The sequence below is a fragment of the Gossypium arboreum genome, chromosome 9 (genome assembly GCF_025698485.1).
Source record: "Gossypium arboreum isolate Shixiya-1 chromosome 9, ASM2569848v2, whole genome shotgun sequence".
NCBI lineage: Eukaryota > Viridiplantae > Streptophyta > Magnoliopsida > Malvales > Malvaceae > Gossypium > Gossypium arboreum.
The window spans coordinates 66948416-66963272 of record NC_069078.1 but is presented as its reverse complement, the minus strand read 5'-3'; the positions used below and the strand labels follow the sequence as shown (position 1 = coordinate 66963272).

The window sequence follows — 14857 nt, the reverse complement described above, 5'->3', positions numbered from 1 at the left end:
AAACAACAAAAACAATAGTAAAAATAACACCAAAAAACCAGGAACAGCAACAAAACAACAAGATAATTTTATTAGAAAATAATTAATTTATTCGGGTTGGGCCAGGGTCAAAAAATCCTATTCGAGGCCTGACTCATTTAGAAAATAAGCCTCATTTTTTGTTCAAACCTATTTTTTTTTATTTAAACCCTCTTATTTTTTTAGACGAACTTTTGAATTGGATTAAGAGACGTGACCATGATCAATTCTAAGTGTAGCCAAACCCATTCTAACTTAATCTTTCCCTTTTCTTGGATTAGAATTTGAGGCTCTACATAATTACATACAAAAATAATAAAAATAATATTTTAATAAATTTATTAATGTATTAAAATTTATAAAAATAAATAATAAAATATTTTTGATGCATTTATATCATGATAAAAGTACAAGAATATAAATTATGTTATACCCATAAGTGAGAAAAATTATGTAAAAGTAATTTTATTAAAAAATTATGTAAAAAAATTATCATTTAAATGAATGTGAATTAAAAATTAGTAACTCTTTTAAGAGAGTGATTTTAATGTTTAAATTATTTTATTTAAATATATTATATAAAATTTCTAAATATAAAAGTACCTTTATAATACTATTTATTATTTTATAAAAATTAGAAGTAGAGGAAAGAAGAGTATAGGGACTAGGAGGCGTAGTTGGACAACTGAAATGCCACATATTCAAATGTAAAAAGTTAAAATATGCTATTAGCCCTTATACTTCAACAAAAGTTAAAATTTATTTCCTATACTTAAAAATTTAAAAATAAAGTCTTTTTATTTAAAAATCTTAGTTATTTATTAAAATCGTAAGTATTTTTAATTAAAATTTGTTATTTTGACATGTTGATTAGGCTGCTCCCATGTAATGTGACATATGATTGACGGAAAATAAATATGTTAAATTGATAAATTCTAACAAAAATTATCGATGACAATAATGATTGGACTAAAATTTTAAATTAAAATAAACATATTAAGTTGATAAATTTTAAAAAATCTACTAACAACAATAATAATTGGACTATGATTTTTAAATTGAAAAAGTAGGAGAATTGAATTTTAAAATTTAAAGAATAAGGACAAAATCTAAACTTTTATAAAAATACAGGGACTAACAGCATATTTTAACTTAATGGAAAAACACCTATTAATGGGAGACAAGTTGGTAGATTAAATGTTAAAAGTCTGAAAAATATAGGGACTAAGAGAAGCATTAAACCATTGACAGCAATTTCACTTGAATTACCGATTGCCGATTGCCGATTGCCGATTGCGATTACTCTCTGTCTCGATTCATATTAAAGCCCACTGTTACTTTGGTTCGGTTAATCTGTTTATTTATTCCAGCCATTGAAAAGTCGTTCTAAACTTGTTGGGCAAGCTTAAGCACTTTGTCGATACCAATTCAGGATTCGTGTAACCTCCATATGTCAATCTCCGATGCCGAAGAGGTTATGGAAAATCCTCGAGAACGAAGACCGGCTTTAGGCCGCAAACGAGCTCGGTTTTCTTTGAAACATAATTCAAGGTTAAGATTATTCTAAATTGCTCGGTTCATTTTAATTCTTTTTTTGTTCTTCTGATTAATGTTATTAGAGTTGAATTTAATTTTACTTCTTTAATCTTTTGTAGTCAGCCAACTGTGAGTTTAGAACCAAGTTTAGATATCGATAAATTGAATGATCCGGAGGAATTCTTTATGGCTTTTGAAAGGATTGAAAGTAAGTTCGCTGCTCATTTGCTTTATTTAATCTGCAATTATTTATATGATTTTAGCTTTTCGATATGCTAAGTTCGCTGCTCAATTGCTCTCTTTCTTTTTTTTTCTTTTTTATCATTGTGGGAAAATCTTTTCTGCAAATATTTTATGAACCTAGCCTTTCGATGTGCAAACTGTAAAGCAAGTTTGCTGCTTAATTGCGGCTTTTTTAAAACTTGTTTTTGGGAAATCTAATCTGCAATCTTTTTTATGAACTTAGCGGTTCGATGTGCAAAGCAAGTTTGCCGCTCAATTGCCTTTTTATGTATTTGCTTATTTGTTTATTATGATTGTTGGAAAATCTAATTTGCAATTATTTGTATGAACTTAGTGTTTTGATGTGCAAAGTTAGTTTGCTGCTCAATTTTGTTTTATGATTGTTATTATTGTTGTTGGAAAATTTAATCTGCAGCTATTCACATGAACTCAGCTTTTCGATGTATGTTTGTGTTGTTATAGAAGCCAAAAAAGAAATACAGAAACAAACAGGTGGTTTTCCATCAAATTTGGATGAAAATGCTCAATCCATGGCTGCACGCCCTCGTCGCCCTGGAATAGCGAGGTCTGATCAAAATTTTTCGGTATCCGAATTTCTGTTGTATTCAATTTTCTTGTTACTTCTCTTATCTTTTGTATATTTGTATGTAACATAGCCTTGTGATTTTATTTTCAGGAGATCAGTTAAGTACAAACATTGCTATTCTACTTCTATGTCCCCGGGGGAAAGCTTTGTTGAGGAACTTCGTAGTCCACTTTGTGGTTCACAACAAGAAAAATCTGACCCGGTCCTTGAACTAGAAGAGAAGTTGGCTGGTGAGTCAAGAAAGGTTGATTTGTCAACTCAATTGTGTTACTTTATACCCCCTTGGCTTCCCCTTCTTGATATCTTCTAAAACTAACCTGCAATATGACTAGGTTTTCGTTGTGTTTGGTTTTATAATGCTACTAAATTTTCCCTTCTTTGCGTATATGATAAATTGGTGTTATATACTCCTTAGGTTCAGTGACCAAAGCAGAGAACAATATTAATCAACTTCTGGATCATTTGCTTTCCAGTAATTATGATGGGGACGAGGCAGTCAGTCTTTTAAAGGAGCGGTTGCAGATCAAGCCTGTTGATCTGGACAAAATATGCCTTCCTGATTTGCAAGATATACGAAGGATTGATTTGAAGGCTTCTAAAGAAAACTTGACAAAGCCTAGAAATTCAATATCAGATTTGATGAAAGGGATTAGTAAAAGGACACCAAACCGACTGGCTGAATGTTCAGTTCATTGTTCAGGTTCTCCAACTCCGCCAAGTTCATTGGCTTCGGTATCATTGCTGAAGAAACAAAGTTCGCGATTCAATGTACTAAATGATCCGTTTTCAAATGATGATATTGACCGATCACCTGTGAGAAATGCATCTCCAATGGAAAATACTAGTTCTGATCAGGTTGGTATAGAAAAAGAACCAAGTGTGTCACACAGCATTGATAGAAGATCACCACAGCAACAGTCTGAAAGTTTTGTTCATCATTTAGCTTCTCCTACTCCTCCAAGAAATCCATTAGCTTCAATGTCATTGCAGAATAAATATGTGTTGCAGTCAGATCCTCTTAGTCATCCTTTTCCAACTGACAATATTGACAAATCACCTGGGGGAAGTGCATCTGCTGTTGAAAGTATCAAAAAACAATCTAGTCAGGTTGATACAGAAAAGGAACGGAATGTGTCTCTACTCTTAAGGTCTCCAATATTAGAATCAAATCAAACTACGACTGCTAATGCAAATACTGAGCTCGATGGGAGAGATTTTGCTGGTCTTTTTGACAAATTTGTTAATGATAATGATAGGAGACTTGATTCTGGTATTAGTGCTGTCTCAAGTGGATCTCAGGCTGGCTTAGAGAATAATGGTTTAAGTAGGCCTGAAGTTGATACAGATAGTCAAACAAGAAAACCAACTGAATTTGGTGGAAGGGTGAGTATTCATATTGACTTTTCAAGAGTTAGTCTTTTGCAGTTTGGTGCTAACCTTTGTTACTAAATGTTTAATTAACTCTGAGGTATTGTGACAAAACACAGGTAGAAGATATACCATCAGAAGCAGTGGTTTCTGCTCATGTCCAACTTAATGTGGAGGGCACAACCATTGTTAATTCACAAACCATTCAGATAGAGTCAGGTATGATTATTTTCTCTGTTTCCATGAGATATTCTTGTGGGATGGGATGCAAATGAATGATACTAAAATGCCTCAGTTGCAAGTACTTCTTTTTCCTTGTCATTCATTTAGTGGTTGCAAAATAGAATAATGGTTGGTTTCCAATTTTTTTATGGCTTATGCAAACTGAAAAGAAAATGTCCCTTATTAGTCTCTTTTCCTTTCAGCCCTTGGCCCCTTTTTCCCAGGTTTTTTTTTTTTTTTGGGGGGCTGTCATAATGAAAGACCAGTACTTAGTGGTGCACAAATAAGTGGAGGCAATCTACTTCTCAGCTTATCCAAATGCCTAGCTAGATGCTTATGATCCTTCAAAAAGTCTAAAGATTTTTTCTTGCATGATTATGATGAATGGATGATAGTTAACTTATTATATAAAATTTTTGTGAGTGGTACAAATTTGTCTCCACCCTCTCTATCTCTAAGGAAAACCTCTCCACCAAAATATTTCCTGGTTGATTTGTTGAGTTACACATAACTTGCTACATGTTATATAGTTCTCACACTTTTATAATCAGATACCAAGTCTATTTTATGCTCATATCTGACGCTATAGGACTTTTCTGCTCATTCCTCGCCCTCTCTCTCCCTCTATCATATCGTGGATTTACCTAATATTATGCTTTAAATAAATTGTCCTTAAAATTTCTTTCTAAATCTTATATTACTAGATTTATTTACATTTTAATTTATACTTTTCCACCTTTATTTGCATTGGACCTAGCACATCATGAGCCTAATTTACCTTGGTCGTTGATATAGTTTTGATGGTTCCAATTTATTAGTTTCATTTGTGTACATTTCTGTTCCCTAGATCAAGCAAATCCTGCTATGGATGAGGACCATGGAATGGATGGGCCTTCAAGAGCTGTAGAAAGTGGTCAGGAGTTGCATGAGGTTTGTAATTTCCACAATTATTTATCTTATCGATTATTTTATATAGTTATGTTCTGCTTTTCTGGGCTTATATATAGAAATTATGCTATTACCTTTCCATTTTCCAAAATTTATTTTTGTCTGATTCTGCTTAATTTTCTCAAACTCGTATACCTTCCCTTTTGAAAATTTCTCAATTCAACTTTTTTTTCCCAACTTTTCTAATTTTCAATTCATTTCTTTAGCAACAGAATAAGAAGGGCAAAACAAAACGAAGTGCACACCGTGTACTTAAGAGGAAAGAAATTTCTCGGAGACAAAGCCTCGCAGGTGTCTCTAATACCAAAACTTCAATTTGCATCTTTGGAGTTTTTTTGTAGTTGCTTTGCAATGACTCTGTGCTTTCTTCCTTTCTAGGTGCTGGTACTACATTCGATACAGAAGGGAGGAGACGAAGCACGAGGATCAGATCAAGACCGTTGGAATTCTGGAAAGGTGAAAGATTCTTATACGGACGTGTACATTCAAGTGAGTACCTTCAATTATGTTTTTTTTTTTTTTTCCCTTTCTATGCAAGGATTTTATTGTCCCGTTCTAAATTTATAATTTAAAATTAACTGCCTTTTGAAAGAACTTTAAATTTCACCCAAAGTTGTTCTCTAAGGATGACGCATGCTTCACTTGTGTTATAGTTTGATACATTATAATATCTTGATGACAAGTATGTCAGTTTGTTATAATTCGAGTGTGGCTCATTACTACTGTAGTTTTTACTCAACTATCTCTACTTATTCTATGAGCCCTTAATCTCTAATTTTGTTGAATGCTTAGCCTAAGTTTGTCCCCACCCTTTCTCAAGGTTATGGAGATAGAATCTTGTCAAACGACTTAAGGCAATCCTATTTGTGGCATCCTGCAACTTGATGTCATTTCATTCTGAATCACTTATAATATCAAGTTTTAGCATAGCTTATACGTGTTAAGTTTGAGGTTCATAATAATATTGAGCAAAAGTGTGCCGTATATATATATTTTTTGTGCTGCCTTCTTGATGTTTGAAACCAAATATATCGTGTTCATGTAATTAGTCCTGCTTTTAGTTAATATTATTATTTGGGCACAACCGAAGTGCAATAAGGGTCGAACCTGAGATCTTTACGTGACATCCATCATCATATTTTTGCTTTAGAAATGTCAAACACGTTTTCAATTTGATCTACATGAGACACTTTATGTGGTTGGATTTGTGAGTACATTGTTTTTGTACAGGTTTGTCAACTGTAATCGGGATAAAGTACGAGTCTCCAGAGAAGGCTGATGGTGAAAACCCTACCCTGAAAGTGAAGTCTTTTGTAAGCGATGAGTACAAGGATCTAGTTGAATTGGCTGCCAGGTTCTGAGATAACCTTGATTGGTGGATTGTGGAGTAAGTTCCGCATACATTAATGGCATTAAAATTAATTGTTGAGTGCTTTTTCCTTTTTCTTCTCATGATATATAACATGCCAGACAAATGAAGGCTTGTCTCCTATGGATCCTGGAGATATGCAATGGGTTTCGACTTTCGAGCCTGTACTTAGGCTAACCATGCTAGGCTGCCGCAAGACATCCAATTCAGACGTTCTTTTCACCCAATTTCCTGAATGTAATGTGACTTCATAACTTCATTCCTTGTCACAAAGAACAAAAAGAAAATTCTATACTTCAGTTGGTATCTCTAATAGTTAAAAGTTTCCGATTGAACATACGGAGATCGTAAGGATTTTATTGTCATTTTTCTCTTAGTTTGATCCTCATATTCTTTTTTGTACTAAGGCTTGGTCTAAAGTAAAGGCAGTTAATTTCTTTAAAAAAAATTAAATTATAATTTTCTTCCGGAAATCCGATGTTTGTGGGGAATCCGGTTTTGGATAGGCCCAGCTAGACTTAGAAAGTACCTACGAAAGAGAGATTCTTTGTCACAGAGCTTAAAGCTTCCTAAACATTTATTTTCCCTTGCAATATTAAAAAAAGGATAATTTATTTGATTGTAAAAAGTTTGAACTCCCAGTCCATTTATACCAGCTTAGTAATTATTAAAAATATAAAATTCAAGTAAGCGACAGCAAGAAAGAGCTCTGAACAGAATAAAAGCTTTAAGGCCACTAAATCATCAGATCCAACTTATTAAATTAAACCATCCCTTTCACAGTAGCAGAGTCCAAGTGTCAAATATCTCAATAAATACTCCCAAAATATGACATATTTACTTTAAAAACTAGGCTTCTTAACTCATCAACCAAGCAAGTTTTCTAGACAAAGATGGAAAAAAGGGAAAATAAACGTCAAAGCCCACCATTTTACACAACTTATCATACCAAAACAAATTGCTGCTGCTGCCAAAATAATCTTTGTTCCATATTTTCATGGAGAAGCCTCTGCCTAAATTTCTCACAACCTTCATTTACAAAATTCACGCCACAAGAAAAAGCCTGTAAGGAACAATAATTGTGGTGGTTTCAGGGAATTTTCAAGCAGTAAATTTGAGGAAAGAATATTATCTTTTTATCTGACTTCATATTCATACCATATATTTAAACGAGGGAGATCCACCCGTCAAGCCACGTTAATATTCTTGAAACTCGATGTAGCATGAGCAGGTGTGTTTGTCATTTATAACTCTGCCACGACAACATAGATGAAAAGCGAGAGATTTAAGGTTATAGGATGATGAAATAACAAGGACGGCATCGATTACTAAGAGAAAAAAAAGGAGCTGCTGATGTATGGATTTTCAACTCATTAAGCAAAAATGTTAATAAAACTATAAAATTACACAACGGGCCAGATTGAATCATTGCCATTAGTTACAAAAGATCTTTAACATTTTTCACATGTGGCAGTAGCTGCATAAGAAATTTCCAATTTCTCATCGGAGGAGGAGAGAGGCGCGGACATAGAAACTGCATTGTTATTTTGTGCATTTTTTTGGACACGAAATAAAGCCACAGAAGCTATAAGTTTCTTCTAGGAAAAACAGAACCTCAAATTTCAAACAGATTAAGAAGGCATTAACTAGGGACGAAGCATGATTTACCTACAATATCCAGAAACAAATTGCAGCCAAAGTGGTCCGGGTCAAAAGCTGGAGATCGCCAAAGGCCTCGAAGAAAAGGCCTGCACTCACCAACCAGTAAATAAGAAACGTCAAACATCCACAAAAATAATAAAAACTTTCATAGCCAAACCATCACCTTTATCAGTTTATTGGGACAGGCTCCATCTATAGTAAATCACTTGCTAAAGCTCATCTCTGAATATCTGTATGGAAATCAAGGATAACGAATCAGAACACATAAAATAAATGATGTATCTGAAAAATATTTTCCACTCATTCACAGAATCCACACTTGCCTGCGAGGTTGCTTATTTGGGTTATTTTGTCGTTCACCATAGTCATCATTCACAAGCTCTACATAGGAGACAACTAGTTAACTACTAAAACATAAAAATATGGCAGAGTGCTAACTGCCTATGTTCCAAGGTCCACAAATTTAAGACCAGGACAGATAGTTGCTTACCAGGTTTTTGAGAAGGCTTCCATTCATTAATGGGTTTGCTAGAAGTATTTTCTTTGCTGCAAAGGGCGATCAAATAGTAATAAAAAATTAGTAAGCAACCATAATAACCATTTTTGCAACTTGTGAATGGGAGAAATTGTAACCAGCTACACACATTGAGGATCCTGTTGAAGACGTCTGTCCTGAAGAACGGGCATGATAAGCCCCGTCGACAGGGATATAAGGTGGACAAAATGTTGCACCTAAAGCCCCAGCACCACCCGTCAATACTGGTAGCCTAATCGTGAAAACAAAAATCATTAATGCTCTTCGATTAAACAGCTTAACAAGAATGAAAATAAGCAATCAAGAGAGATTTAGCGCTGCATTGATAGTCAAATAGATATCCCCACTCAAAAGGATTCCTACCTTACCCTTCTACTACTGTCAAAATCTGTAGCAAATTGGAGATTTTTTTACAAAAAACTTATTTTGAAAATATGGGGAGTCTTAAAAGCAGATTGATAAGTACGATTCATTATGGAGAGGAACTTCCTCCATAAAAAAATTGTGGCCAGTTATGGAACTGACAAAGACATAACTTTATTTACCAAAGGAAGCCTCGTGTTATCAACAGAAAAAAAGTTTCTACAGGCAAAGAATTACTGTACCATGTCATTTCTGAACTTCCCAAACCATTTTGGGACTGGGCAACATATCCAGGAAATGCCATGCCAACTGCAGGAACACTAAGGCCACTGGGGTGCTGGCCTCCAAATTGCATAACTGCATGCCAATCATTGAGGGGAAAAAAAGACTTTGAGCTTATAAAAAAGTTCAATACAAGGAAAGCATAGAACTGTAAAACAAAAGGCATAGAATGATTTAAATGAATCTAAGCAACCAAGCACACAAAAGCCATTGCCCTTCACAAACTCAAGCAAGCTTGAATCTTTAGTCAACTCATAAAAAGCATATCCCTACTAAAACCACCACATTCCAGGAATTAAAACTCAATCTGACCTTAGCCAAAGGAAATTAAAAATATTCAGATGAAAACTACATCAAATATTTAATAAATTTGATTTAATTCATAATTCAAAAGGTGCAGCCAGGGATTTAGTATGCACTGTTCCAGGTAAGACAGTGTCCGCATGTTACAGTTACCTTTTCAGGTAGATTCCAGAAAAATTAAAAGGTTAAAGTATAAACTAAATAATTAATAGTATAAAAAGCTTTACCTGGCAAAAAGGCAGGAAAGTTTTGATCACCATTGTGGACAGCAATATTCCCTGTAGCCCCCATGATCTGAGCTCCACCGTACATAAAAGAGCCCCTTCCAGCTCCTTGAACACTGTTTTTCCCCTTGCTCACCGATGCATCCTTGGATCTACTTGTTTCTGAAGAGTCAACCTCTCCAGATTCATTTGAATTGACTGACATGGCTGTTTTTGGCGGAGAGGAAGCTTGAGACCCGATACCAGGATGCTGGCCCAATTGCTGAACAGCCGCTTGTATAGAAGACTGAGCCCAACCTTGAACAGGACTTCTCTGAACAGCATTGACCTGCATTTGTGGAGAAACTCTGTTGACTTGGTTCTGCTGTGGAGCAGACTGATAAGCCTTCTGTCCTGGGATAGGTGTGCCTCTAACCTGAACCCTGGATTGAGAGAGTTGACCAGTATTACCCAATGAAGATCCAGAAGGTAGCATTTGCACATTGTTCAAAGGCTTCACAGAAGTTGACCCACGGGAATCATCTATACAAAGCTTTGCCATGTTGAGAGAATCAAGTGCATTCTTCCCTCTTAATGAATTGGATTGTGACACGGAATAATTCCCATCTGTAACAGAAGGGCGAAGATTCCTGCTCATGCTTCCAGCTTGCATGTCCTTCTGAGTCACAGTAACGTCTTTGTTGGAAGACCCAGATGGATAAAAAGGTGGGGAAGCAGAACTCAAGCTTGATGCAAAAACATGTTTCCTAGAAGGAACTGATGCAGCATCTGCATTTGTTGCATGCATGAAAACTCCACTTGAAGGGGCCTGTGAAGTTCTCTCAAGAGGTTTTCCAGATCTGAAATGTTTTAACTCATTCAATGTCATGCAGATTTAATCATGGTAAGAGTGTATGACAATATAGAAAATTGAAGTATACAAATGCATGTTAATACTCACGATCTGTTCCGTGTTGGAGGCGCCTGATTGCTGTTTTTCATGGTAGGTTCATACTTCCTGGGTCCTCTCCCTCTCACAGACTTAGGAGCCTGGTTCTGATTGTTTTTTTTCCCAAATGCTTTGGACCTACTTCCCCTAGGATAACCATGATCTGGACCCTGATTTTTACTCCGAGCTCGATATCTACCTCTAGAAGATCTTCCCTGAAAGTGGAAGGGAAAACATATCAGTAGGAAAATAGAACACTAATCATGCAAGTTGAATGCATGCCAACCCTTACCTCTTGATAATGTTTTTCTTGCAGAGTCATCTCCTCAAACTTGTCATGTCCCCATTTCCTATCATCTTTGGATTCCCACAGTTTTCTTCCACCACGTGTTCGCCTAAAGTGGCAAACGATATTGATAAAAAACTTAAAACATAATAACAACTAGTGTAAAAGAAAAAAAAAAAAAAAACAAAATACTGAGGATTGAAATCATGTCTGGACCAAAAATTAAGCAATGATAGTACATTATCATCAGGTAAGTGGGTTGTCCCTAAGGATAAGCCCCAGTGGTTAGAGCTGAAGTCTTCATCTAGGAAGTCTTGAGCTCAAATCCTAGGATGTGAGGGTTGAGATTTATGCCATGGAAAAGGGCCATCCCATTGTATAGATCAATATAACATGTATCAAAAATATCAAGTTATTGGTTTCAAATGGCCCATTAATAAGGTAAAAAGTTGGATCATATAACAAATCTTTACAAAATATGGACACAGTTACAATTAGTCTTGCAAACACACATATATTAGTGATAAATTAAGTATAGATGAAAAGTATGTTCATAATTAAATCCTACTTTCCCCAACACATAAGCAAACGAGTGAAAGAAATAATTATCACCAATAATGTCATCAAATACCAAATCAATCTAGGCCTAACTTTTGATCAAATAAGGTCAAATTTGCCCTTATATTTGGGCACTATTTGTTTTATAACAAAGGTCTTATTCAAACCAGGTACCTTTTAATCTCCCAAATGAAAGAAAAACAACCACCAGAAAAAAGGAAAACGTCTCAAGTATGAGAGCACCCAGTTTGTAGCCCTACTTGCATAGCATTATGCTAGAGTAGATTATGGCATTTTATGTCCTCAGTCCTCATTCCAACTGTTAAAATTTTGTAATCAAATTGTGTCAGCAATCATACTTGTCTAGAAGAGAAAGTACGCCGAACTCTCATGACAACCTTACATTTCCTTAAAACCTACTACCAGCCCGAGGACAAAAGGTAAAACAGCTGCACACAGAGCATGAATATCATAGGTGCCAAACCTACCCAAACACATTTGTCGTCCAACTGTAACATTGCTTAAAAGTATGAAAGACTTATTTGCTATTAATTTCTATTGTCTGCATAGGGAGTTAAGTAGCAAGGCAAGTAAGCATTCCAACTTCAATCCTTAAGAAAACTAAAATAAGCATAACAAAACCCTTAGGTAAACACACCATATACTAGAAAACAGTCGATTAATAGCTTAAATAGTTAAATTAAAACATATTATGTAAATTACACTAGAAAAGCGAACAAAATTTTTTTGAATACCTACGACGACCGCCAACATTCTCTCGAAAGCGATCATCATGCATATAGAATGCACCAGCAGTTGGCACAGCAAATGGCTCATTCTCCTTTTCCTTTTCATCCTTCTCTTCAACATGATTATCATTATTATCATTAATCTCCACATCCACTTCTTCCTCATCCGTACAACTCCAATTCACATCACTCACCACGGCTTCCTTCAAATCTTCTCCAATTTCATCCAAATTCCTTTGCAACACTGTTTTCCCTACTTTCTCTACCCCCCCTTCATCAATTTCTTCTTCCTCTTCCTCTTCTTCATCATAAGGTTCTTCTAAGTCCAATTCTTCTTCGCCATCATCATAATCTGCAGCACCTCCCTGGCCGTCGGATTCATCGGAATGAACCACAGTCTTTCGATCCATCCTCGGTTCAGTATTATTATCTTCATCATCACTCGCAGCCTCTCTCCTCCGCATTGCCAGTGAACGCTTTACCTCCTCTGGATCACTCTCGTACTCCACTTCTTCTCCGGTCGTAGCCATAACTTTCTCGTTAACCAAACACCAATCGCTAAAACTTACTAATTATTCAAAAACACAAAACAAAGCAAAAAAATCCAATTCGAAGAAAATCAAAACCCTGAAAACCCTTAAATTGAAAGGAAAAATTAGGATATTTATGTATTTTATAGGAAATATAGGGGATAGCGTTACTTAGGTAAGCCCTAGATTTTTATAAAGAAAGATATTTGGGAGGGGGGGGATTTTTGGGTGAAATTGAAAGGAGATAGGTCTTTGATTTCTTGTATTTTCCTTTTTCTGGTTTTGGCCTTTTCGGTAATTAAGTAGAATAGGAAGGGTATTTTAGGAAATGCATTTGAGATCACATGAGTTCTTTGGAGCCTGTTGGGTAAATCTAAAAAGGAGTTTTAAGACTGACGACCAATAGTGTCTTGCCACGTTTTCCACATGTAATTAATGTATCAATTGAGGTCAACTAATAATTGGGATATCAAAATAAACAATTAACCATCATTCGGTTTTTCACCACAAATCAATAATATTTAACTTTTGGAATTAATTCATCTTTATTCTTCTAGTTAGGGAGTTAACTGCCACAAAGATGAACATAAGCTTCTTTGTTGATTGCGTTAACCATCTTTTGTTTATAGTTGTTTTTGTTGTGCGTTTTCAAATGAAGAATTTGTTCCTTCCGTTTTTAAGTATAGGCTTTCATGAACTTTTTGTCCATAGAAGAAACATTTCTCTATTAAAGTTTTCTTAAAACGGTTTTGTCTGCTTTTATGGCACGGTTATGTCTACTTTTATAACACGATTATGTCTGCTTCTATAGCATAGTAGTTTGGGTTTCTGTTTAGTTTTTTCTATGTTCTAAGTGTTTAGAAGAAATAGGGTATAGTCGCGGTTCAATGATTTGTTAAGTGGTTACGGTGGCAGTTTTGACGACACTGTCTATAGAGGGTGGGGAAGTTAATGAGTAGGATATCAATTCTGATGAGGGGAAGAGGAAATCGAGCGATGGGTAGGTAGGCCGAGGCAGTGCCGGATGACAAGAGGATGGGTTATAGGAGAAGCCTTATCGTTAAGCGCTATGGTGGGTCGGGTGGGCTTCAAATTGTCGAGGATGTTGCCACTGGATTGAGGAGTGGGCATGGATTGGATGTTATCGTCTTGAAACGAAATAAGGGCAGATTGAGGGTGAACAGATGGTAGTGGATCTTGTCGGAGTTGGGGTCTCTCATCATTCATTTGTCATGAGAGACGTGTGGTATCAAGAGAGCTCTGTAAGTATCAATGTGAAAATGTCAGTTTGCACAAGGGACTGCTCAAATAGCGGTTGGATGCGCATGGATCTTTCCTTTGATAAGATGCTAGTTAGCGAATGGGCCCCAATCGTTATATTCTTGTAGAAGATGAATGACGAAAAGTGTCCATGGAGGTGGTGTGGTGGATGGGTCAAGCCTGAGGGCGATGTTGGCAGGAGATGGAGGATTGGAATGGATCTCAACAGTCAGGATGCTTACCATTGACTTGTTTTGTAACACCGCTAACCCATATTCGTCGCCTGAACAGGGTTATAGAGCATTATCAGAGTTTACAAATTGACTACAGACATTTCATATCATTTCACATTTATATCAGAAATCAATCATAAAGTCCCTTATATGAGCTCTCAAGGCCCAAAATATGCATTAGAAACAAGTCGGGACTAATCCGAGTACTCAGAGAATTTTTTGCAAAATATCAAAATTTTTCCAATATGTAGAGGACACAAGCCCGTGTGGCCAGGTCATGTGTTTCACACGGTCAAAAGACACGCCCGTTTCTCAGGCCATGTGGGCATCCGAATTAGGGACACATGGCTGTGTCCCAGCCCGTGTCCAAATTAGGGTGCTCTCTGACTTGGTCACACGGCCAAGCCACACGTCCGTGTGCTAGGCTGTGTGAGAATATCTGAGCATTCTGTTTTGCAATTTTAAAGATGCAAGGGACACACGGCCGAACCACACAACCATGTGCTAGTCCGTGTGTCACACACGGCTAAGACACACGCCCGTGTCTCTGCCCGTGTAGACGAAAATAGGCCATTTCTAATTCCACATTTCTCACCTAAACTTGACATTAACCTAACCAAACATTTTTGAACATCAATAGACCATAATAAGATA

The 14857-nt window shown here is 36.0% G+C and overlaps 2 protein-coding genes across 7 annotated transcripts; one reads left to right on the top strand and one right to left on the bottom strand.

Moving 5' to 3' along the window:
* Nucleotides 1-1223: 1223 nt before the first annotated feature.
* LOC108453236 (centromere protein C-like) lies at nt 1224-6847 on the top strand. 2 transcript variants are annotated; one of them, XM_017751228.2, is made up of 11 exons: nt 1224-1569; nt 1674-1762; nt 2260-2362; nt 2474-2613; nt 2799-3766; nt 3871-3970; nt 4821-4903; nt 5134-5212; nt 5300-5410; nt 6152-6308; nt 6392-6847. In XM_017751228.2, exons 1-10 carry the CDS (start codon nt 1469-1471, stop codon nt 6280-6282), a joined length of 1905 nt encoding a protein of 634 aa, XP_017606717.1. In that variant the 5' UTR covers nt 1224-1468; the 3' UTR covers nt 6283-6308; nt 6392-6847. The 2 variants fall into 2 exon arrangements, with proteins under 2 accessions (XP_017606717.1, XP_017606716.1); XM_017751227.2 differs by having other exon boundaries at nt 5128-5212.
* A 169-nt stretch (nt 6848-7016) lies between these two features.
* Nucleotides 7017-13000, bottom strand: LOC108453235 (protein MLN51 homolog). 5 transcript variants are annotated; one of them, XM_053018843.1, is made up of 12 exons: nt 12187-13000; nt 10880-10982; nt 10600-10802; nt 9663-10498; nt 9093-9207; nt 8597-8719; nt 8443-8498; nt 8276-8333; nt 8116-8182; nt 7959-8038; nt 7449-7542; nt 7017-7353 (listed from the first exon to the last, which is right to left on the bottom strand). In XM_053018843.1, the coding sequence occupies exons 1-9, from the start codon at nt 12708-12710 to the stop codon at nt 8155-8157; spliced, it is 2046 nt and encodes a 681-aa protein (XP_052874803.1). In that variant the 5' UTR covers nt 12711-13000; the 3' UTR covers nt 7017-7353; nt 7449-7542; nt 7959-8038; nt 8116-8154. The 5 variants fall into 5 exon arrangements, with proteins under 5 accessions (XP_052874803.1, XP_052874805.1, XP_052874804.1 ...); XM_053018845.1 differs by having other exon boundaries at nt 7017-7319; XM_053018844.1 differs by having other exon boundaries at nt 7963-8038.
* Nucleotides 13001-14857: the final 1857 nt, after the last annotated feature.

Bases quoted from the DNA above. Each gene is read 5' to 3' on its own strand.
- LOC108453236 (XM_017751227.2), top strand. From the start codon at position 1,469: ATGTCAATCTCCGATGCCGAAGAGGTTATGGAAAATCCTCGAGAACGA. The intron at 2,363-2,473 runs GTCTGATCAAAA...TTTTATTTTCAG, and splicing joins CGTCGCCCTGGAATAGCGAG to GAGATCAGTTAAGTACAAAC. The intron at 4,904-5,127 runs GTTTGTAATTTC...TCATTTCTTTAG, and splicing joins GTGGTCAGGAGTTGCATGAG to CAACAGAATAAGAAGGGCAA.
- LOC108453235 (XM_053018843.1), bottom strand. From the start codon at position 12,710: ATGGCTACGACCGGAGAAGAAGTGGAGTACGAGAGTGATCCAGAGGAG. The intron at 10,803-10,879 runs GTAAGGGTTGGC...TTCCACTTTCAG, and splicing joins AAGAAAAACATTATCAAGAG to GGAAGATCTTCTAGAGGTAG. The intron at 8,334-8,442 runs GTAAGCAACTAT...TCTCCTATGTAG, and splicing joins GAAGCCTTCTCAAAAACCTG to AGCTTGTGAATGATGACTAT.